This window comes from Hyperoodon ampullatus, assembly GCF_949752795.1.
Source record: "Hyperoodon ampullatus genome assembly, chromosome: 7".
Taxonomy (NCBI): domain Eukaryota; kingdom Metazoa; phylum Chordata; class Mammalia; order Artiodactyla; family Ziphiidae; genus Hyperoodon; species Hyperoodon ampullatus.
Genome location: NC_136920.1, coordinates 63,919,150 through 63,941,469, shown reverse-complemented (window position 1 = coordinate 63,941,469; position 22,320 = coordinate 63,919,150). Strand labels below are relative to the sequence as shown.

The 22,320-nt window shown below is 46.8% G+C and overlaps 1 protein-coding gene across 1 annotated transcript in view; it reads left to right on the top strand.

Annotated features, from left to right (window-relative positions):
• TRIM66 (tripartite motif containing 66) overlaps nt 1–22,320 on the top strand; it is a gene marked incomplete at its 3' end in the record, with an annotated part of 46,089 nt that overhangs the window by 11,742 nt on the left and 12,027 nt on the right. The window contains 10 exon segments of the mRNA XM_079709172.1: nt 2,430–2,494; nt 2,496–2,534; nt 3,981–4,128; nt 5,034–5,166; nt 5,484–5,600; nt 7,511–7,625; nt 8,177–8,323; nt 10,516–10,633; nt 12,051–12,925; nt 14,279–14,440. Of these exon segments, the coding sequence (XP_079565298.1) occupies nt 2,430–2,494; nt 2,496–2,534; nt 3,981–4,128; nt 5,034–5,166; nt 5,484–5,600; nt 7,511–7,625; nt 8,177–8,323; nt 10,516–10,633; nt 12,051–12,925; nt 14,279–14,440 (1,919 nt within the window).

The following is a 22,320-nucleotide window of genomic DNA, read 5'->3' as shown; positions in this document are numbered from 1 at the left end:
AGAGGGAACAGCACTTTCACAAACATAGAGTTATGCAGAGGTTTGGTGCACTTAGGGATAGCAGAGGTATTTAGCATGGCAAGGACATAGGGCGTGTGGCAGGTGAAGCTAGAGATGAGACTAGAGAGAGTTAAGGCCAACTCGGAAAGGGCCTTGAGTGACAAGCTGAGGATTTTGGTCTTTAAGGCCAGGGGAGGTACAGGATGTGTGATGAGGCCTTGTCTGATCTATTCAGTTATTTCTCTCTTTCTCATGATGATAATGAGGCTGTATGACTATGACAAATGTTTGAGCATCTGGTACCAGGGAGTTGGAAACCTTGTGGAAATTATTTTCAACAATTAGAACAGCATTTCTGACCTGGGAATAGATGAGGAGGATCTTCCCTGGGCAGCCAGGTGGTAGGGAGGGACAGTCACGTGATGCCCCTGGATGATGCCACCTGTAGAGAGCATCCTTCTCCACCACTGGTCGCTGTTCTTGACAGGCAGGAGAGTATCTAGGAGATTGCAGATCCAGTTCTGTCATTAAAGTCCATGGCTCTGTGGAGGCTAGGGGAGGGTTTTTTTGGGGGCGGGGGAACGGAGTGGTAGGTGGGGGAAAGAAGAGTATTAAAATATTATTTTGCATGATTTTGTAGATTTTGATTTTTCCAGAATATATCAGTTATCTTTTGCTGCATAAAAAACCACTCCAAAACTTAGTGGTTAAAACAACAACCAAGCTTTATTTATGATTCTACAGGTTGAGGTTTTGGGCTGGGATGCTCTGGGTAGTTCTTCTGGGCTGGGCTGGGCTGGGCTAATCTCTGCTGTGCTTACCCATGTCTCTGTTCAGCTGGTGGGTCAGTTGGGGCTACCTGGTTTGTGACGGCTGCAGGTGGGACACCTGAGACAACTGAGGCCTCTCTCCACATGGTTTCTCATCTTCCAGCAGTCTAACCTGGGGTTGTTCACGTGGTAGTCTTAGAGTTCTGAGAGCGAGAGCAGAGTCATATAAAGCCACTTGAGGTCTAGGCTTAGAACTTACTCAGTGTCATTTTTGCTGCATTCTGTTGGCCAAAGCAGGTCACAAGGGCAGCCTAGCTTCAAAGGATAGAGAAGACTCCACTTTTAATGGATAGGATTGCAAGGCATGGACACAGGGAGGAGGAGAATTTGTGACCACTTTTTCAATCTCCCTCTCAGACTATCTGACTTTCGTCACCTGGGAGAGTTGATAATTGAGGTTATTGCCCTACGATGAATGGGATAGGAGAAATCTTTAGAATTCAAAGTCAACATTCATGGAGGATCACGTGAATTCTCAAGTATTGTTTAATTCAGTCCTCATAGCAACTCTTGTTTTTCCTTTCTATTTTACATATGAAGAAACTGGGGCACAGAGGAGTTAAGTGAGATTAAGTGACTTGCCCAACCAAGGTCGCTGAGTGGTAGACCTGGTGTTTGGGCTTAAGTTTGTTTGCCTGCAAGTCTAGAGCAACTGCCATTGTATCATTTTGGTGATATGGGGCAGAGAAGACTGTGGTGGTTATTGCTGCATGCACTGGCATAGCCAGCCCCTTTTCAGGTTGTCCTCATCCCTGGGCGCAGGCACCTGGCCCTCCTCAGGAAGCTCATCTCATTGTACCCAGTGGGCTGAGTGCCAGTGGGGTGGACCTGAAGTACTACAATCTCCAGGGTGGCAGTGTCATGCTGCTTATATAGTTCAGGAGTCCACCATGCTGATGAATGTGTTGGAGACTGCTGCATTTCTCTGGGGAGAGGGGAGTAGGACAAGATGTTCATGTTCACGGGTGAAACATACATATATGTGGTGCACCCAACATGGACTGGGTGGAGAAGGCCCAGCAAAACCTCTTTGAGCCCCAGAGGCAGACCAATTGGTATTGGTTGTAACAAGAGAAGAATACCCCTAGATGAGCAGGCAGGGAGTCCTTGCCTTTCTCTGGCTAGAACCTTCTTGGAAGCTCTAGCTTTGAGATCTTTAAAGTAATTCTACTACACAGTAATGTAAATGGCTGGAGCTGTGCCCTGGGCTAAACTGACCCCTTTGAACTTAGCCAGTAGTGGGAACTAGGCTCTCAGGACTGTGGAATGCAGAGTGGGAGCAGCAGGAAGGCACCTGATTATCAGAACTGGAGCAGGGTTGGGCCTGTAGTAACATGGCTTGTAGGGAGGAAAGGGATGGAGGATCAGGCTAAGATGAGGATGTGGGAGTTCTGTAGGGCAGGCCGCTAATTGGATGGTCATGTCCAGAGTACCTAGATGGTAAGTGCAGGCTATGGCATCAAACATACTTCATTTTGGCACAAGTGGTATTGGTACATACCTTGGTGTTGTGTATTAGAAAGCCTTGTGTCTAGGTCCTATGTTATGTATTATCTGCAATGTTGCCCTGACTTTGCTATCTTTCCCACCTTCTCCCAGAGCTCATCTCCTGTCCTGGGTGTAAGCGAGTATACCTTACCAGGGATGTAACTGAACATTTTTTTGCTGCAGTGCTTTTCTTCTGAGCAATCCAAGATGGCCAGGGTAAGTCAGGACAAGCAAAGAAACAGCTGATCCTGTTCAGAAATCTGTGGGACCCCTGTCCATAAGTCTGTCTGGCCACCCATCACTCCATCTGACTTGTTACCCTTCCACCAGTTTGCCTAATCATCCATCCATCCATCCATCCATCCATCCATCCATACATCCATACTTCTATTCAGAAGAGAACCAAAATGTTTCAGTTGGGGAAGCAAAATGGGGGTGTTTTCTCTCTCTTATAGCTCTTACTGAAAACTGTGGGTACTAAGCTTTTATTCCCCACCCTCCACCCACCCCGGCGCACTGAGTTGAAACTCATGCACCAGCCTGGATTAAATGGGTTCATCAATTATGCTTATATTTAACGACTAATGCCTGAGTTTCTGAAATTTCACATCACTTACTGACTGGTATCCCTTCTGTTCCTTTCTCCACTGGGTTATCCTTGCCCACTACATTTTATTCATTTGCCATTTTACTTACCTGCACCTGTATTAAATTCTTACTGAATGTCTGATATGCCAGGGCCTGTTCTGGGTGCTAGGAAGACAGAGACCCATGTCTCTACCCTCAAGGACTTCATAGTTTGGTTAGTAAAACTTGTATTTCTCCTCTTTTTTCTTTTTCTTGCTGTGGGTTTGTCAGATCCCAGTGTGAGGACAAAGCTGTCAGAATCCACATCAGTTTGGTGGCCTGTATTATTCAGGCACAGACAGACTAATTTTTCTTCTTCTCTACCTTTTATATCAGCCCTGCATGATATTTGCTGACCAAATGAATGAACATTTGTACTAGAAGAAGGCTAGGGACTCTTGGTCCTGGCAAGCCCCAGCAGTGGAAACACAGCTCTGAGAGTTGGTCCATCTTACTTTTGCCTAGCTGTATATGATCATCTTTTTGTGTACTCATATAGCTGCAGCTTCTTCCTCTCCATAGGCACATTGAAGTTTTTGCTTTCGCCTGTGCTTTCCATTTTCCTCCCTTGTCTGCCTGGTGAACTTCTACTTGTCATTCAATATCCAACTGAAATATCACCTCTTTATGGAACCTTTCCTGGCCACTCCTAGATGGAACTCCTGGAAACCTCGCTTTGCTTCCTTAGCACTTGGTGCATCCTTTCATCACAGCATTACCTACTGAATGTCTGCCACCCCGTCCAGGCTGTGTGTACCTTGAGAGCAGATCCTTGCCTTATTCATCTGCGTATCCTCAGCTTCAGCACAGGACTTGTGTGAATAGCTCCTGAGGGCAGTACTCTTAGTCACAAAGGGTGCTTTCCCTCACATGCCCCTGCATGTCACTCCCAGGCAGCTCTCCAGCATTGACTGCACTCCAAAATAGTGGAGGAACAGCCCTGCAGGACCCCAGTCCCTAGAGTATTTACCACTCATAAAAGCAGGCCCAAATGATGAAGATACTGTCAGTAATTCCAGAACTCTCTACCTCTAGAACTGCTCCGAGTGCAAGGAGAAGAGGGCGGCACACATCCTCTGTACCTACTGCAACCGCTGGCTGTGCAGCTCCTGCACGGAGGAGCACCGGCATGGCCCTGCCCCTGGGGGCCCACCCTTTCCCCGGACCCAGAAGGAATCTCCAGGTATCACTCCTCACCCTCTCCACTAGCTCACATGCCCTTAAGTAGTAGCGAACCATAGAATCTTTGGAGAATAGCTCTCTGACCACGTTTTCCTGCTGGGGGTGAGGGTAGGGCTGGTCTCAGAGCCTTTCCTGAAGGAAAGCTGTCCCCTGCAGAGTCACATCACAGTGTAAGCTCACTCTAGGCTCTCCCTGCTGGGGGGGCCGCCGGGGCGTGGGTGAGGGTGGGTGAGGGGGTGCAGGGAGGAATAGTCTCGAATTACCACGGAAGCTAATTGAGTTCCCTATCTTTCACCTCTGTTTCAAGCAAGCAGCCCTCACTTCTGTTTAGTTACTTGATTAATTCAGCAGCCTGGATCACGGTTTGTCCATTTATCCATCCAGCACCATCTGTTTTAAGTGACAGTCTTCTTGAAAGTCGTTTCTCAAGGCCCTTGAACTGTGAGAAGGGTTTTACCTTCGTCAGACAGGAACCAAAGTTCATGACCCATGTGATCTGGTCTGGAGCCTGGCAAGGTTGGGTAGCTTGTTTCAGCCTCACCATAACAGAATGCTGGTTAATGAGGAGATTTAGGTTGAGTTTTGGAGGACTCACTATTCTGCAGGAGATCCGTGTGCAGCAGGTAGCAAGCACCTTCCTCAGGCCCACCAGGTGGTGGGATGCCTGGGGCTTGATGGCCAGGTATTTCTGGACAGCTGGGCAAATCCAGCCAGTCTAAGCCTGCCTTCCTCCTTGTGTTCCTGGAGCCTCACTGGCCCAGAGAGAGGCCTCTCTTACTTTGCACCGCCTTCCCTCCAAGCTCTGTGTCTTCCGTGTCCATAGAGGGCTGAGGGATGCTCAGTGGAACTTAAACTAAGGGGTTTTCCTGAGCTAGAGAAGCCTCCTTTCTCCATCTTCTCTGGCAGGAGTGAATGCTGGTTCTGGAGACTTCGCCTTGTACTGTCCTCTACACACACAGGAAGTGCTCAAGCTATTCTGCGAGACCTGTGATGTGCTCACATGCCATAGCTGCCTCATGGTGGAACACAAAGAGCACAGGTGGGGCCGGCTGGCTGCCCAAAGGGGAACTGGGAGGGCTCTGGACTCTCTACCTATGAGAGCGCTGCGCTCCCAGTACATCAAAATCCTCTCCCTGCTCAAGCCAACCTTCAGCCCCTGGGCTGAAGATTTTCCCTGTTCCTGTTGTGGGCTTTCTCTGGAGAAGGCCTGAAGGGCCAAGAGTCTCTGACTCACTACATGTAACCCCAGCCTCCACGGACCTGGCTGAGACAATGCACTGTGGGGATTCTCACTTGGCTGGCGTGCTCAGAATAAGACTCAGTCCTCCTCAGCTTTTTCTCTGCCTCCTACTCTAGGTGTAGACATCTTGAAGAAGTTTTGCAAAACCAGAGGATGCTTCTGGAAAGTGTGACTACACAGGTGGCGCATAAGAAATCTAGTCTACAGGCATCTGCAAAGCAAATTGAGAACAGGTAACATCGGCTAGCCCCTTGCCAGCACTGGAAATGCTCTGTTCCCTCTCATCCTGGGTCACAGTACTAGGATGGAGTACTTATGAGGAAGACATGCAGACATTGGCATATGTCCTGGCCTTAGAGGTCTCAGGGCCAGGGAGGGGGTTTTGGGTCATCACTTGGTGAATGGGGCCAAGCTAGGTCAGGATGATCACGGTGAGCCTGGGCTAAAGTACATGCCTTCTGGAAATGGCCATGCACTAGCCAAAGATAGGTGCTTAAGAACAAGGGCACAGGGTAGATATGGGGGACGAGAGTGCTGCTTATCATGTGGGTACAAGTCAGTGGCAATCTACCCTTTATCACCCCTTTCCCAGTGTTTTCCATATAAACCTACACATGACATGAAATCATCCGTATTTTCTGTGGAAAGAGAAATAAGTATGTACTGAGAGATCATCACGACAGGCACTGCATTGGGCATCATGCATGCCTCATTTTGATCAATTCTTATAATTCTTTGAGTTGGGGGTATCTCCATTCTGCTGATGAGGAGGCTAAGGTTCAGAGAGGTTAGGTGACTTGTCTGAGATCACACAGCTAGTCAGAGACTGAGCTGGGTTTGGAAGCTAGGTCTATGTGGCTTCAAAGCCCATGTTTGTTTTTTTTAATGGCTTTTTAAAAAGTTTATTTATTTTATTTTTATTTATTTTTGGCTGTGTTGGGTCTTTGTTGCTACAGGCGGGCTTTCTCTAGTTGCGGCAAGTGGGGGCTACTCTTCATTGCGGTGGCTTCTCTTGTTGCGGAGCACGGGCTCCAGAGCACAGGCTCAGTAGTTGTGGCGCACGGGCTTAGTTGCTCCGCGGCATGTGGGACCTTCCCGGACCAGGGCTCGAACCTGTGTCCCCTGCACTGGCAGGCGGATTCTTAACCGCTGCGCCACTAGGGAAGCCCTTAATGGCTTTTTAAAATGGCTTTAATGACTTTATATATAATTTATATACCATAAAATTGCCCTTTTAAAATGTACAATTCAGTGAGGGTTTTTTTTGCATATTCATAGAGCTATACAACCATTATTACTGTCTATGTTTTTTTTTTAATATATAAATTTATTTATTTATTTATTTTTAGCTGTGTTGGGTCTTCATTGCTGCGCGTGGGCTTTCTCTAGTTGCGGCAAGCGGGGGCTACTCTTTGTTGTGGTGTGTAGGCTTCTCATTGCGGTGGCTTCTCTTGTTGCAGAGCACAGGCTCTAGGCACACGGGCTCAGTAGTTATGGTGCACGGGCTTAGTTGCTCCGCGGCATGTGGGATCTTCCTGGGTCAGGGCTCGAACCCTTGTCCCCTGCATTGGCAGGTGGATTCTTAACCACTGTGCCACCAGGGAAGTCCCCTACTGTCTACTTTTGAAAGACCCTTTTTATCACCCTAAAAAGAAACCCCATACACATTAGTAGTCACTCCCCATTCACCGTGCAACATCCTCAGCCCTTGGCAACCATTAGTCTACTTTCTGTCTCTACCTATGCTCTTTTTACTGCATGATGCTGTTTAGTGGAGTGTTCCCCCTTTTAATAAAACAACAGATTACATGAAGTCATATCTGTACTCACTCTCTCTGTCCTGCCTCTAGTGCTGTGTGAACTGGTGAGCTACTGGGTTGACCTGGGCGTGGCCCTGCAGTTTACCTAGAGAAAACTGCGTTGAACTTTGGGCCATTGTCCCACTTAGATCAAGTGGGCTGGGTTGTACAAAGAGTGGGATGGGTGGTGGAGGAAGGTTCTTGTTTCTTTACATTTGGTACCTGGTGGGTCCTGATCTCAGTAGGCAGCCTCCACACTGTAGGCGCTTACATTTGCTGTCTGTAGGCCCTCATAGGCCCGGGGGAAGGGCTCACCATGCTCTGTTTCATCCTGTTGTTTACAGGATTTTTGAGGTGAAACATCAGCACAGGAAGGTGGAAAACCAGATCAAAATGGCCAAGATGGTTCTGATGAACGAGCTGAACAAACAGGCCAATGGGCTCATAGAGGAGCTGGAGGTATATGTGAGCAGATGGATGGGTTCTGTTCTCTCCCTGGGGCAGAAACCAGGCACATATCAACCTTGTCTCAGGGCTCAGAGATGCCTGGGCTAGAATTCAGATGTGTAGTTTCCATAGCTCTCTGCTGCTCCCTGTATCTTAAAATGTCCAGTCTAATTTTGGGAAGTTGGCTCATTAAGGGCTAGAGAATCAGATCAAACTCCCATTAATGCTGTGGCAGTAAGGCAACTGCCTTTCCGGACTATGCAGGGTTATAACCTTGAAAGAGACATGAAACAAGCTATGCCCAAGAGATGCAGACATTCATTCATTTTCTCATTCATTTATTAGCCATTCCATGTTTGTACTATAAAATCTACCTACCCTGTCTCCCTCCCTCCCTCCCTCCCTCCCTCCATCCCTCAGCAGCCCATGTCCTCTCAGGGGTGCAGTTTCATCTGATTCCATCTGTGTTTACACTGATACACACAGACCACCAGACTTCCCAAGCATGTGGCCTGCAGTCCAAGAACAGGATCAGGGACTCTGTCTTCTCTCTTCATAACCAGGGCATTACTAATGAAAGGAAGCGGAAGCTAGAGCAGCAGTTACAGAGCATCATGGTTCTCAACCGTCAATTTGAGCATGTGCAGAATTTCATTAATTGGGCTGTCTGCAGCAAAACCAGCATCCCTTTCCTTTTCAGCAAAGAGCTGGTAAGAAGAACTCCCACTCCTCAATCACTGACTTTGGGTTAGTAAGTGAAAACCATCTTTGACCAAACCCCACAGTGCAAAGGACCCAGGTGCTGGAATAGACCTGCCTTCCTCCAAGCAACTCAGCTGGGAAGTTCTGTAGTTCTGTCTTAGGTCATGGATCCAGACATTAATACTAGCAGTGTGCTGAACATTCCATAGGAAGTTATTTGGGTTTAAATGGGGCCTAAGAGGAAAGGAGGAGTTGAGGATGACATTGAAGTGTTGGGCTTGGGAGGGTGGTGATCCCCAGGAAAAGAAGCAAGAATTTTGAAGGATGTTGATGGGGTTTATATTTGGATATGTTGAAGCGAAGGTGCCTATAGGGCATCTAAAGGGAGCTATCCCAAATCTGTTTTGATAGATGGGTCCAGAAATCAGAAGAAAAGTCAGGGTTAGAGAGAGAGAGAGATGTGGGAGTCACTGGGATATCAATGATATTGGAAGAGTGTGTGAAGGAAGAAGACAAGAACAAATCTGGGGCCCAGGGAAATGCCGTCATTTTCACATAGAGGAAGAAGATGAGTGAAAGAGATGAGAAGCAAGCATCAGAGGTGAGAGGAGAAATAGGAGAGTGTGGTGCACAGAAATTAACAGAGTTTCAAATTTTAAGTAATCAATGTTATCATTGCTACATAGGTGAAAGGGCATGAGGAGTGAAGCGAAGCCTTGAGATCTGGGAATCAGGAGGTCCCTGGTAATCTTTTTTGAAAGACAGTCCCACAAAGTAGAAGGGCCAAAAGCTAGAATGAGGAAGCTGAGGATGGGAGGTGAGGAAGTAGAGACAGAAGTGAAAAGAAGGGAAATAAGAAGGCAGCTTGAGAAGGAGACAGGGTTGGAATACTTTTTTAAAGTAAGAAAGACATTTGCACATGTTTATTTGGGAGAAGTGGTTGAAGGTAGAAGAGACGTGTGGTAGAGGAAGCATACTGGAAGGGCAGAAAGAAGTGGGATCTACAGTGAACTGGTTGACCTTAAACAAGAGGCACTCCTTTCCTCTGAGATGGGAGGACAGGAAGGTGACAATATAATGTAGTTAAGTTTGGAGATAGGAGGGATACAAGTTTGAGGGAATTTGTCTTTTATGGGTTTTTTCACCCTCTGTGAAGTAGGAGGTGATAATGAGAGGGTTAGGCATTGGGTAAATGACATTGAGGAGAGAAGTAAAAATTTTAGATAGTCATTAAGGACCATGGAAGAGGAAGCTGACAAGATAGGAAGTGACAAGAAGAAGGACTGAAGGGTACCCCTGAGGGTAATGATCAGTGTAGCGACCCCAGATAACATGGCTTTGGGATGGCTGGATTGACCCAAGGTCAGACATTGGGGATAGGAAGGGAACTAGGGCACTAGTGACATTGTTACTGAAAATGATGGGGAAGCTGGGACAGCCCTATGGACTGAGGGAGCAGGGCTTGGGGAGTCCAATGAGGCTGAAGAGCTTGCTCAGAAAGAGTGAGAGCTGTTTATGATCAGGGGGTAGGTTGTTGGAGTTTAAGGTCTCATAGGTAGAATGGTTCTAGATGATGAAAATGGTCTAGATATGGTGAGTGAACTGAAGAGAGAGGTGAAGGTGATTTACATTAAAGAGATCAAGGAAGTAAGAGACCAAGATGTTGATTAGGACATTGGTTAACTAGATGTTGTCAGGGTAGTTGGATACTTGCCAAAGTCCTAGATAAAATGGGAGGGTTAGTGGTAGGAGATAGATGAAAGGGATGAGGGAGGAAGAGGGCAGTTGACTAGGATGTAATGGAGTTTTACAAGTGGATGGAAGGACAGCTATGGGGAACTCAAACAATGTCTGCCCCCATTGGCTTTTCATGTGAGATTATGGTAGAATGAAAGGAACACTCTTGAGAGGCTGCCAGGCAAGTGATATTCTGAGGGAGAATTAAAATCATTTGAGGCCTGGAAGAGATAAGAATGTAGGCTTTCCATAAGCCTCAGTAAGAAGAAGGGGTCAGTAGGGGTGGGGGAAAGCAGAGGAATGTGAAGATACTAAGGTGTAAGGAAATAAGCAAGCATATGGGGGAGGACCACAGGCTAAACAGCCATGACTTTGGCCTTCAACTTGTCCAAAGAGTGAGGGAGAGGACGTTGTCATTCAGGCACAAGATGCCCAAAGAAATGACCTTTGGTGCTGTTGTCAGATTGTGTTTCAGATGCAGCGATTGCTGGAGACCAATTGTAACACAGATCCTGGTTCCCCTTGGAGTATCAGATTCACTTGGGAGCCTAACTTCTGGACCAAGCAGCTGGCTTCCCTTGGTGAGCCCAGGGCCTACTCTGTGGGCCTGTGCATGATTGCTAAGAACACATATAGACCATCTGCTTAGCTTACTGGGTAGATCAGCCTATGCCCAAGAGAAAGCACTCCCTGAGACTGCCAGTGGTCATGGAGTCATTCAGCAAACCTGAATGACTGGGGGTGATGAGGGTAGGGTTGGCGTGGGGGTGGGGAGAGTTGATAGCTTAAATAGCAATGGCAATACAGGACTTTTGTAACAGGACCAGTTGAGATCTGAGCTTCCTATTCTGCATGAATGTCCCTGTTCCCTTGTTTTCATTGCTAGAAGAGGAGACAAGACAGTGGCCCTACTCTCCAGAAAGCTGTATGGCAGTGCACATGTGTGTGGGCACAAACAGAGGTATTTCAGCGACACAGAGAGGAGACAGACAGTGTCACACATGTCCTTTGGAGTTGAGATATAAGCAGATAATTCATGACCTTGTGCATTTTTCTTCCCTGCTGCAATAACTTGCTGGCATTCAGTCTTTAGGCAGAATGTAGACAACTTGAAGTTGTGCCTGTGTTGACAACCTAATGGTAGGTTTGTTAAACTAATGGCCAACTGCTACCTTCATCCGGGCTGTTATTCTCAGTGAAAGTGTTTTGAACTTAACAGAGTGATAAATGATATATTTAGGTTTATTTTTTGCTTCCCTTACCCTTTTGATTTAATTCAACAGACCTTTGGTGAGCGCCTGCTCTGAGTCAGGCCCCACCCTGGCCACCAAGTGACCAAAGGTGAATAAAACACACCTCCTGCCCTCAAGACACTTGGTCTTCCCCTAAATAAGCCTCAGATGAGCTGAAGGAGCCGTTAGCCTGAAACAGTAATAGATATCATCTACTCACACATGAGGGCCCAGGGGCCTCAGTCCGCAGCACTGGCACCTGGCATTGACCCTGGTGTCAGAGCTTCCCCACTGTCTTCCATCCCACTTGCCCAACACACAGTTCCCCAGAACCATATTTGAAGACTTGCTCATTTGTCCTGGGGATGAATCTCCTTTGCCACTTTCCAGCACACTCCTTCTTCTTCCCCAGTGTTGATTTTTTTTTGGTCTGAGTCTGTCTTGAGCTATTCTGTTAAAAAAGAAGTAGGTGCTCTTTGAGGGAGCCCGTGGTTTCTCTAGTGAGATACAAACAGAGTCAGGACTGAGCATCTGGTAAAAGCTGAGCTAATATCTAAGTGTCCCAGGCCCCAAAAGCAGGTCTATATAGGTCCAATTGCTGGAAGCATTCTAGACTGAGTCTTGGGGATCAGGGGTTGAATTTCTTAATCTCTGCATCTGGTACAAGTTTTTTTGAATGCTATCCTTCGGTCCCAGGAGTGGGAGGTAGCAGAGGGGGAACAACTGCAGATTACCTTTGGAAACACTCCCTATTCTGAATTTTTAGGCTGTATAACTACTGAGGGTGGACAACTGTCCCCGGCAGATACTCCTGCTTATGGAAGCCTACAGGGACCATCATCTTTTTATCAAAGCCACCAGTCCCCAAGGGCTCAGCAGGAGACTCTCAACCATCCCTCACGCAAGTTCCAGCCTCCAGCACTGTGTTCCTCCTCTGTGTGCTGCTCCCACTGCTCCCCAGTCTCACCCTCCGTCAAAGGCCAGGTCCCACCTCCCAGCATACACCCAGCCCACAGCTTTAGGCAGCCCTCTGACACGGTGCCCCAACAGGTGAGGTCACTGCAGTGCTCCCCACTGCTGCCCAGGGAAAAAGAACTGCCCTGCCGTCCTCATCCACCAAAGCTACTTCAACCCTGGCTGGAAACCCAGCCCCCTGCAGAGCAAGAGAGCACATCCCAGCGGCTGGGGCAGCAGCTGACTTCCCAGCCCGTGTGCATCGTCCCCCCGCAGGATGTTCAGCAAGGAGCCCATGCCCCGCCCACCTTTCAGACACCCTCTGTCCAGGTGCAGTTGGGCCACCACCAGAAGCTGAAGCTCAGCCACTTTCAGCAGCAGCCGCCGCCTCCGCCCCAACAGCAGCCACCCCCACCTCTCCCTCCATCTCAGCATCTGGCTCCTAGTCAGCACGAGAGCCCTCCTGGGCCTGCCTGTTCCCAGAATGTGGACATAATGCACCACAAGTTTGAGCTGGAGGAAATGCAGAAGGACCTGGAGCTTCTCCTTCAGGCTCAACAGCCCAGCCTGCAGCTGAGTCAGGCCAAATCGCCTCAGCATCTTCAGCAAACCATTGTGGGGCAGATCAACTACATTGTGAGGCAGCCGGCGCCCGTCCAGTCCCAGAGCCAGGAGGACACAGTGCAGGTAAGCCTCAGGGTGGCCTGGAACACATACTCTCCCTAGGACAGTGCAGGAAACACAGCCTCCCAGTCACAGGGGGGCACAAGAGCACAGTTTCTTCATTTTAGGGTGGCCTTGAACTCAGCCCTCACAATTCAAGACTGCGCCGGGCTCCACCTCCCATCTCAGGAAAGCTCCAGAGAACACAGTACTTCGCCCCAACATAGATCTGGGCTTGATACTGTCCAGAGTGGCCTGGCTTAGCGCTGTCCTCCTGGGTGACACTAGGGACCTTGTCCATGAATGGAACTTCCTGAGCTGTGCTGGACTCTAGCTAGTGCCAGGGCAGAAGGGAGGCTGTCTCTTAACCTTTGTAACCTCACTTGCCTTGCTGTAACTTGTGTATCCCAGACAGGGGGAAGGGCATTGAGGGTGTGCCCTACATGCTGGTGGGCAGCAACTTCATAACACTGAACAGATAGAGACTTAGAGTTCATTCCAAGCCTACTAAGCTAGGAATGTTTTATATACACTATGTCATTTGTCCTATCAACAATGTTGTTATGTAGGCATTACCATCTGTTTTTCTAGGTGCAGAAGTGGAGGTCAGAGAGGGCAAGCAGTTTGCCTAGAGATCATAAAACGTTGAGTGGTAGATCCAAGACTTGGATCCAGGCCTGCTGACTCTGAAATGCCACAGAGGAGGCCTTGTTCTCTCCCTAGGGGGATTATGAAGGCTGCTCCTCTCTTTTCTCAGCTAAGAGACAATTGAAGAGGTGCAGTTTGTGCCTCTGGGATTTTTGCAGCACTCCACATCTTCATCCTTAACTCTTGCTTTTCTTTGTTCCCAGAGCTTCCCGTTCCAGCCCCTTCCTCCTCCTCTCTCACTTTTTTCATAGTGGTTTTCCTTTAAACATGTAACCACATTTATATCTTCAAAGCAGCTCTACAGACTTTTACTTTATTACAAAATATAAGGCCTCACATTTATGCTTCAGCACTGACAGCTTCAGATCATGCTTCAAATGTCTTCCTTTGAGGCTCAGTTCCTTTGAGGGGATATGGAATAATCCTTATGATGGCAGAGAAGGGTCTAGGGTTTATAGAGGACCATGAACTCTTTAAATGTAAGTCAAAACTGTTATGATTGCTAAGGTGAATATGACAGAGTTAGCTCATAATTCTTGGTTTGGGTTCTATCCTAAGATTGTCATATTAGGAAGAATTTAGATAAGACTATCTTTCTTTCTGAAAAATTTTCAAGCAGTTCACAATGTGTAGGTGGTAACAACGGGCAGTGCAGGGTGGGCATTAGCCTTTGCTGCTGCTGCTACTCTTTGCGGTAAAACCCACCCAAGTTCTTATTTTCTTCTCCAGGCTACAGATGAGTCCCCAGCATCTGAAGGCCCAAAGCCAATTCTCCCTCTTGACAAGAATACTGCTGCTAACTTACCCCAGGCATCTGGGGAAGAAACTCCTCACAGTGTTCCCCCACTGGACAGCGCCATCCAGCACTCCTCTCCGAATGTGGTGAGAAAGGTACTAACGGAGCCTGCTTTCGCTGACCATACGGGACCCACTGCCAGTCAAGACCCCGGGGGCCTGGATGAGGATGATTGGGTGGGGGGAGGAGTGTCCCTGTTCCATCCCTGGATGTTACACAGCCCTGACTCATGCCTTCTGTCCTAATGAGTCTGCAAGGTCCTCCTCTACCCCATTTCCACCCACATACACTAAAAATGGGAGCAACTGAGCTTCATTTAGAGAGGAAGGGGAAAGGGAAAGAAAGCCAACTTATTGAACACTCACTCTGTACCTAGAACTGTGCATGGTGCTTCACAGGGTGATTTCACTTAACCTTCCCAACAGTACTGTGAGGTGGGCACCCCAATTTTATGGCTAAGGAAACTGAGATCCAGGGTCCTACAGCTAGTACATAAGAGGGCTAAGGTTTATTTAAAATGAGAATCCAAAGCCTGAACTTTCTCCTGTCTGCAATGAATGAAAATGGGGAAAATGTTTTATGTGGTCCCACAATCCAAAGTTCGTTGGCCTTAGACTTTGGATTAATGGAATTTATTGGGTGAATGCTCTACAGGGATATCCTGCAGAGGTAGCTGAGCATCTAGGGGCACTGGGATCTCTTGGAGATAAGCTGTTGGAGCCCTTCCTGTCCATCTACCTACCTGCTGGTGGAAGCGTTCATGGCAATAACCCAGAATCCCACAACTCCTCAGCTGTCCTACTCTAACCCCTGCCCTTCATCCCTACCCTGGTCATCCTCCTAGCTGGAACCTCAGTGCTGTGCCCTGCCTTCCCATCAGCCCTCCATGTGTTCCTTGGTCCTGTTCCACTTATCCAATTGCCTTTTCTGGTCTAGTCCCCTCAACCTTCCTGGTACTTCCACTCAGCCCTGTACCTGAAACTCTGTCAGCTATTCTCTATCCTTCCAGCCTGCACCCTTGGTCCTGCAGCATCCCTTAGGCTATACAACTCCAGTTCCACTAGTTGTTCTGTGTACCTACCCATCATCATGTTTCTCCCAGCAGCACCATTGCCATATATGTCTTAGATCAGTCTAACTCAGTGATACTTGAGAAGAGAATTTTAAAAAGTAAGAGATGGCAAAAATGAAGTGTTAACTTGGAAATCCCTTGAAGTCTGGGCAGGCCTCTGGTACTGATGGCTTTTTGTCTATGCCCATCCTGCCCTGTCCTTTTGAAAATTGTCTGGCCTAGAAGCCATAAAGATGCTGTCAATTGGTCCTTTGTGGCTCTTAGTGGTTTAAATTCTTACACCTGGGGTCGATACCTATCCATCCAACCATCCATCCACCCATTTATGTATTCACTCAATGTTCAAAAAATATATGTTAATCTCCTATTATATGCCAAATATTTTTCTAGGTGTCAGACACACATTGGTGAATAAGAGTCTCACACTGGAGCTTATATTCTAGTGGGAGAGATAGTTAAACAAGCAACAACAATAAAGTATGATAAAGTGCTGTGATAGTCATTGGGGTGTATAGAAGGAGCACCTAACTCTGGGAGGAGGGACTGTTCACAGACTTCCTAGAGGACATGGTTTTAAGCTGAGATTTGAAGGAGGAGAAGTTAGGCTGGTGAAGGAGGGATGGGGGAAAGGCTAGAATAAATAGTCAAAGGGAATGGCAAGGAGGAGGTCCAGAAGTGAGAGAAAGCCTGGGGTACTTAGGGGGTTTCAGATGACTTGGCTCGGTAGGAACATGAGATGTACTGGAGAATGGGAGTGATTGAAACCAGAGTGGTTGGAAGGCCTTGTAAATTATGCTCTGGAGTTGGGATTCAGTCTTGGGGGTTGTGAGGCGTGAATGAAGGATTTCTAGTGGGGAGGGACATGGTTTGAATTAAATTTTAGAAAGGTCACTTTAGTTGTAGTGAGAGAGACCAAAAGAGTACAGAGGAGAAATAGGAGAAGTTGAATGAAATCAGGTAATGATGGGAATGATGAGGCAGTACAGACTTCAAGAGATCAGATCACAGGAGCTTTTGGGCTTGGAGTCTGACTGGCAATGGGAAGTGAGGGAAAGACAGTCCAAGGTGTGTCTTAGCTCACTGAGTTGCCATTCACCTGAGATGGGAGCATGGGAAGAAAAGCATATTTGGGGGGGAGGAAAACGTTAAGTTTTGAATTGTTGGTGTTCTCCTGTGGAAGTTACATTACAAGATGAATATAAGATGAATGGAAGGCAGCTAGGTTTAGAGGTCAGTAGGAAGCATGGGCATTGCCAGGGCTCAACTGGTAGTGGGAGCCACGCTGAAAATGCTTCTGCTTATTTAATGAGTCTCAGTTCTGCTCCTCCACCCAGTACAGAGGAAAGGAGGTGAGCCACATGCAAGCATGGAGTCTGTGCTGCCTGTGTAGGTGGCCCACAGGGCGCTCTGAGCAGTGAGGGGAGGGGATGCTGCCCTCCTGTGTGGCTGCAGGGTGGCAGTGGGGTTAAAGAAGATCCTAAGAACTCTAACTTCTCATTTTGAGCTGCCCCTGGCCATTAACCTGGGTTCATGCAGAGGTGTGGAGGGGCAAGTGGCCTGACATTTTTCAGATGTTTTGTAGGCTTCTTTGTGGCTTGGACTCCCAGAAAAAGGAACCTCAAGGTTGCCATCCTGGCCCAGAGGAGCCTTTGGGTCTACTTGACTGAGAGAGGTACTGCTTATACACAAAGCTCCTGAAATAAGAAAAAGGGCTTTCTTTTTGAGGGAATTCATTGCCTTGAATCTGGGATCGGGCAGGGTGGGGGTATGAAGGTCAAGGTTACCAAACAACATTTTGAGCATCTTATTGTTGATTGATAATATTTTGTATAGCATTTTCTACTTTTTTCATAGGTTTTTACATGGATTATTCCATTTTATCTCTTTGTTTATCCTAGCAATACTATGAGGAAGCCACTTTCTTACTCCCCTTTGAAAGATGTGGAAACTGAGACACAGAGAGGTTCAGTGATCACCTAAGAGTTACACAGCCAACTATTGGCAGTGTTAGGACCAGAGCACAGGTTCCTGCCTCAGCCCTGTGTTCAATGATTAGGTTAAATTGCCTCTCCCTGTGCACTGCAGTGGGAGAACTAGGACTCCATGTGGCCTCTCACCTGCTGGATTTTCCTATCTTTATACTCTCTGAAGTAGCCTTGAAGAGGCCTTGCTGGGGAGAGGTCTTAGGACCCAGCCTAGTTTGGTCTTGGCTATCTTTATCTGGTAAAGGCATTTAGCCCCCAGCCCACTCCTCAGCCTATACTGGCCTGTGAGTGCTGGGGGACGGGGGACGTCAGAAGTCTTATCTGAGGCCACAGACGAGAGGCACCGCTCTGTGTGTTCCACAGGGACCTAGTCATGCTCGGAGCTGCTTTGTGTCACCACATGGAGGACTTTTGTTACAGCTGAGCAGCTGTGCACAAGTACCTAGGAGCTGGTACTAAATAAGCTGATGGTGAAAACAGATTGCTGCTGAAAATGAGAAGTGAAAGTTCTAGAATGGGTTTTCTAGCGGCTTGAGCTCTGCAGTCTCGGGAACATTTTATCCCACCACCTTCCCTGCCTCCAGCAGGACGTTTCTGTATGAACTTGGACATTGGTTTGGCACTAGCTGTTGCCTAAGCCTCCTAATCTTGGTTCAGCCACTCTGAAGAAAGATGATGAAAAAAGACAACTCTGCAACAGGACCCCTTTAAATCCCAAGTGAAACTGGATGCCGTTTCGATGGCTTCATTTCAAACTTCTTAACTAGTCAACTGCTGAAAAATACACACATTCCTTTCATCAAAACACTCATGGAGTCAAGGCTGTACACATCACAGAGAGCCCTATCTGAACCCCAGTTCACTTGCAAGAGGGACCTCTTTTCTGCTCATAATGTGGCCCCAGATCTTCAACAAAGGACTCTGAGGCCACCAAGATGCTGCTCAAGGCTTGAGAGGAGCCTTTGATGTATTTTCAGCAAATGATACAGCAGTAGTAAGCATTCCTGTGGTCCAGATTATTAAGAGTGATGCAGAAGAGTCGAGGATAATGACTCAGATGAATAGCGTTTATGCTATTATCAAAGCATTTTGATGCCTGAGCTCTTGATTTGATTCTTAAAACTCAGTGAGATTTACATTAACCTCTAGAGGAGGAAATTAAAGCCCAGACATGGAAAATGATTTGCTTAAATACATACTCTAAACCTTGACATAAGTGAATATTAGGCATCCCGCCTTCACAGTCTCCAAATACACTGCTATGGACCAGGTCATGGGCTCTCAGCCTTAGCAACCATCTTTTCCTCATAGTCTGCCACTGACAGCAGCGTTTCTCAGAATGTTCCCAGGGCCTGGTGAGGCTTTCTTAGGGCATAGCCTGTGTCCAGTTAACATGTGCAGAACTGTACAGAGATGTGCTCTGTCCAACAGAGCTAACACTCCCCAGGTCTGGCTCCCTGAATTCTGTACTCTCTAGGAAGCCTGTCTCCTTCATTCTAACCTGATTTTATTCACAGACCAAACCCAAGATCTTTGTCTAGGTCTCCTGGTTCATGTGAAAACAGGTTCTTGTTCCTAGGCCTTAAATTTCCTTAACCCAGCCTGGGAAAAATACCTCTGGCCTAATTTTTCCTAGTCTCTAAAATTTGGGTTTTGACGATTCTACTAATTCTGGCTTTTACTTCAGATTTACTGGAATCCACTTATTCTTTTCCTCTTCCTTCCACCTCAGACTCTGGGATCCTCTTTGCTTTTTCCATTTTCTTGTATCATCAGGGCACTGGGCAGTCTTCATTTCTTCTCTCTTCACCAGCCACGATTGTTTTCCCATTTGACTTTGGTCAGTTAGCAGATATCAACATAGTTACATCTATAGCAATAGCCTTACTTCATACAAGAGTATTTTGTTGAGCTGGATGGGCACTCACCATCAGCAAGAGCAACTTTGCTATTAAAAATCAACTTGTGAAACCACTTGCAAGAAAAGTTAGTTCCCCCTCAGCTATCTGATTCAGCTGTGTCAAGATCTGCTGCTGTTAAACCAGTCTACTTAATCTGAAGCTGTTGAAATTCTCAAATATCCCAAGGATTTAATTCACAAATCTATTTACCTCCATCCTTGTCTCCTTATCTGTTTCCTTCAGCCAGGGTGAAGGCCTTCAATATGTTTCCAAAACATGACACATTGGTCTCTTCTTCTACTGTACATTTACATGGTGATGAGTTTTTGACAAGTTTAACTTCTTGAACAAAAACCTGAAAGCAGAAGTGAGCAGGCAAAGCTTCAGAGCAGCAACAAGAAAAGATGTCACAAACCTCACTCATTATATTCTATATGAGACTATAAGCCTGATCTAGTCAGCATTCTTGATCTAGCAAGCTTAGTTATATGGTTTTCTTTGGAAATTTTTAGTTTTCCTATATTATAGCAGTAAGCAGAGTGAAAGCAGGAAGTCAGGACTTCTATAATGGCAGCTAACAACAGGGGAGAAGGTAAGAAACTTCACCTGGAAATGTGCCACGATGTGAAATTCACTGAAAGGACAAGCTAAGCCACACATTCCTAGAAGTTCCCTAAAGCACCAATGAACTACAGAACACCCCAGCAATAGAGGTTCATCAAAGTTCTTTTACGTCACTAAGAAATGGTCTCATTAGGCATCATGTGCTCTGTTTAGTAAGACAGGGTAGTGTGCAAAGCATTTGAAAAATACTCCCCTTCAAAATAAATTTTTTTTTTTTTTTTTTGCGGTACATGGGCCTCTCACTGTTGTGGCCTCTCCCGTTGCGGAGCACAGGCTCTGGACGTGCAGGCTCAGCGGCCATGGCTCACGGGCCCAGCCGCTTCACGGCATGTGGGACCCTCCCAGACCGGGGCACGAACCCGCGCCCCCTGCATCGGCAGGTGGACCCCCAACCACTGTGCCACCAGGGAAGCCCCAAAATAATATTTTAAAGCTAACTGCATTTTGTCATCGAAAGAGATGTTTCAGATATCTGGAAAATTGACTTCTGTGGAACACCATCCTATCTGTGCTACTTTATCCCAGCAATATTATCTTTCTGTAACAACCTGAAATTTGTATTAAACTCAGGGTATGTGCAGCAAGTGTCTGTTTATTGACTTCTTAATCACATCATAATAGGGCACTAGCTTTCTACCTAATGGCACAAAATCAAGACCAGCAAGCGGATTTCTAAGTCTGAGCCCAGTCTTGGATTCCTTTATAAGCTTGGAAAATTTGGGTAATCACTCTGTGTCTCAATTTCCCTTCCTGTTAAAATGAAAGAACAATGTTTTCTCTGAATTTTGACAACATCTTGTGGCAATCATCAGAATGGCAATATAGGCACATTGAACTCCAGAAAAAGATCTGGGTGGTGAGAATGGGGAGAGGAAAGGCAGCAGGTAACAGAGCACAGATCAACAGGATTAGATGGGTAAAGGACTACATAGGTGACTAGGAGAAGAGGTTGAAAGTCATACAATTCAGACAGGTCACAGGTCAGGCAGGTGGCAAAGAGAGATAAAGAGACAGAGATAAAGAGATAAGAGACAAGGAGAACAAAAGGACAGGGACATACAATTTGGGAGGAGAGAAAATTAGGGGCAAGTAAGGAGATACTAGGTCTTGGAGGTAAGAGGGAGCTCCCTTCATACGTCAAAGATGACCTGAGCTGATTACCAGAGTATGTTTTTTGCATTTTTGACTTTTCTTCCTCCCTGAACTAGAAAATAGTTTATTTTTACTTGCAAACCTCAAAATACTTATTTTCCCTCATGAAATCTGAAGGTTTTATATGTGAAGATGAAGTCAAGGTGCCAGTTAAGCTTGGCGGTGTCAGTGATTGCCCTATACAGACTTTCCAGCTGGCCATACCCTTTCACCTTCTCTCATTTGACCTCTGAACAATCCTGGGTGTTGGAGAGGGCAGGTGGCAGCATCTCCATTGACATAAGAGCTCCTCCTGTGTGTGAGGTGCCAAATGTCAGAAACTTGGTCACATTCCCAAGTCCTTCTCCAACCCTAGTATGTTCTCAAGAAGACTCTTCCTTCCAGGCCCTAGAGACTCAGCCTGCTTTCCTGGCCCTGAAAGTTGGCCCTCCCCTTGCCTCTACTCACCTTGTAGCAGGGTAGGATGGAGGGTCTCAACTCCTCTCTTTCTTCCTGTACATGAAATAAGGACCTTTTGTTTTAGTATTTTGTAGCTCTTCACTCCAGAGAGCCAGATGAAGTATCAAAAATAACTAACACACAGCATAATAGGTTCCAGAAATGCCACTGTATTTGCATAGCCTATAGATATGGGACTGGGGCCGGCTTCCTCATATCACTCTCTCTGAGTCCTTTCTCAGAATTTCCCTATAGATGTTTCCCAGGTTCTTGTTACTGTTACCAGAGCTTTACACCACTTACTGATAGCCTTGGCCTCCTTGAGATTGGCTGTAGATATGGACAGGAAAGAGACCAGTCTAGTCTTCAGTATCTTAGGACATGTTACCGACCTCATGCCGTCTGCTAGGTGTTGTGGGAGCAGGTCCAGCAGGCGCAGCTCAAAATAAGCTGCAACAGAGTTTCTACGATTCTTCCATGGCTCAATCTGCATGCCCCCTCTTCTCTATCATTATATTAACTCACATTTCATGATGTGCAATAAGTGATCAGGAAAGGGGAGTCGGTATCATACAAATGTGATCTCTACCCCTAATCTGGAAAGTTTTGTGTTTGGGGATTTAATCTTGTGCATATCTTGTGACATACAGCATCTGACCATTATTACTCAGAATGGTCCCAGAGGGATTTTGGTGCTCTTAATGCTTAGCACCAAGGACCTCACTGAGAGTCATCTATGTAGATGAGATGACTGCATTAAATATACATGTCAGATAGGGAAAAGGTGAAAGAGTCCAGCTCAA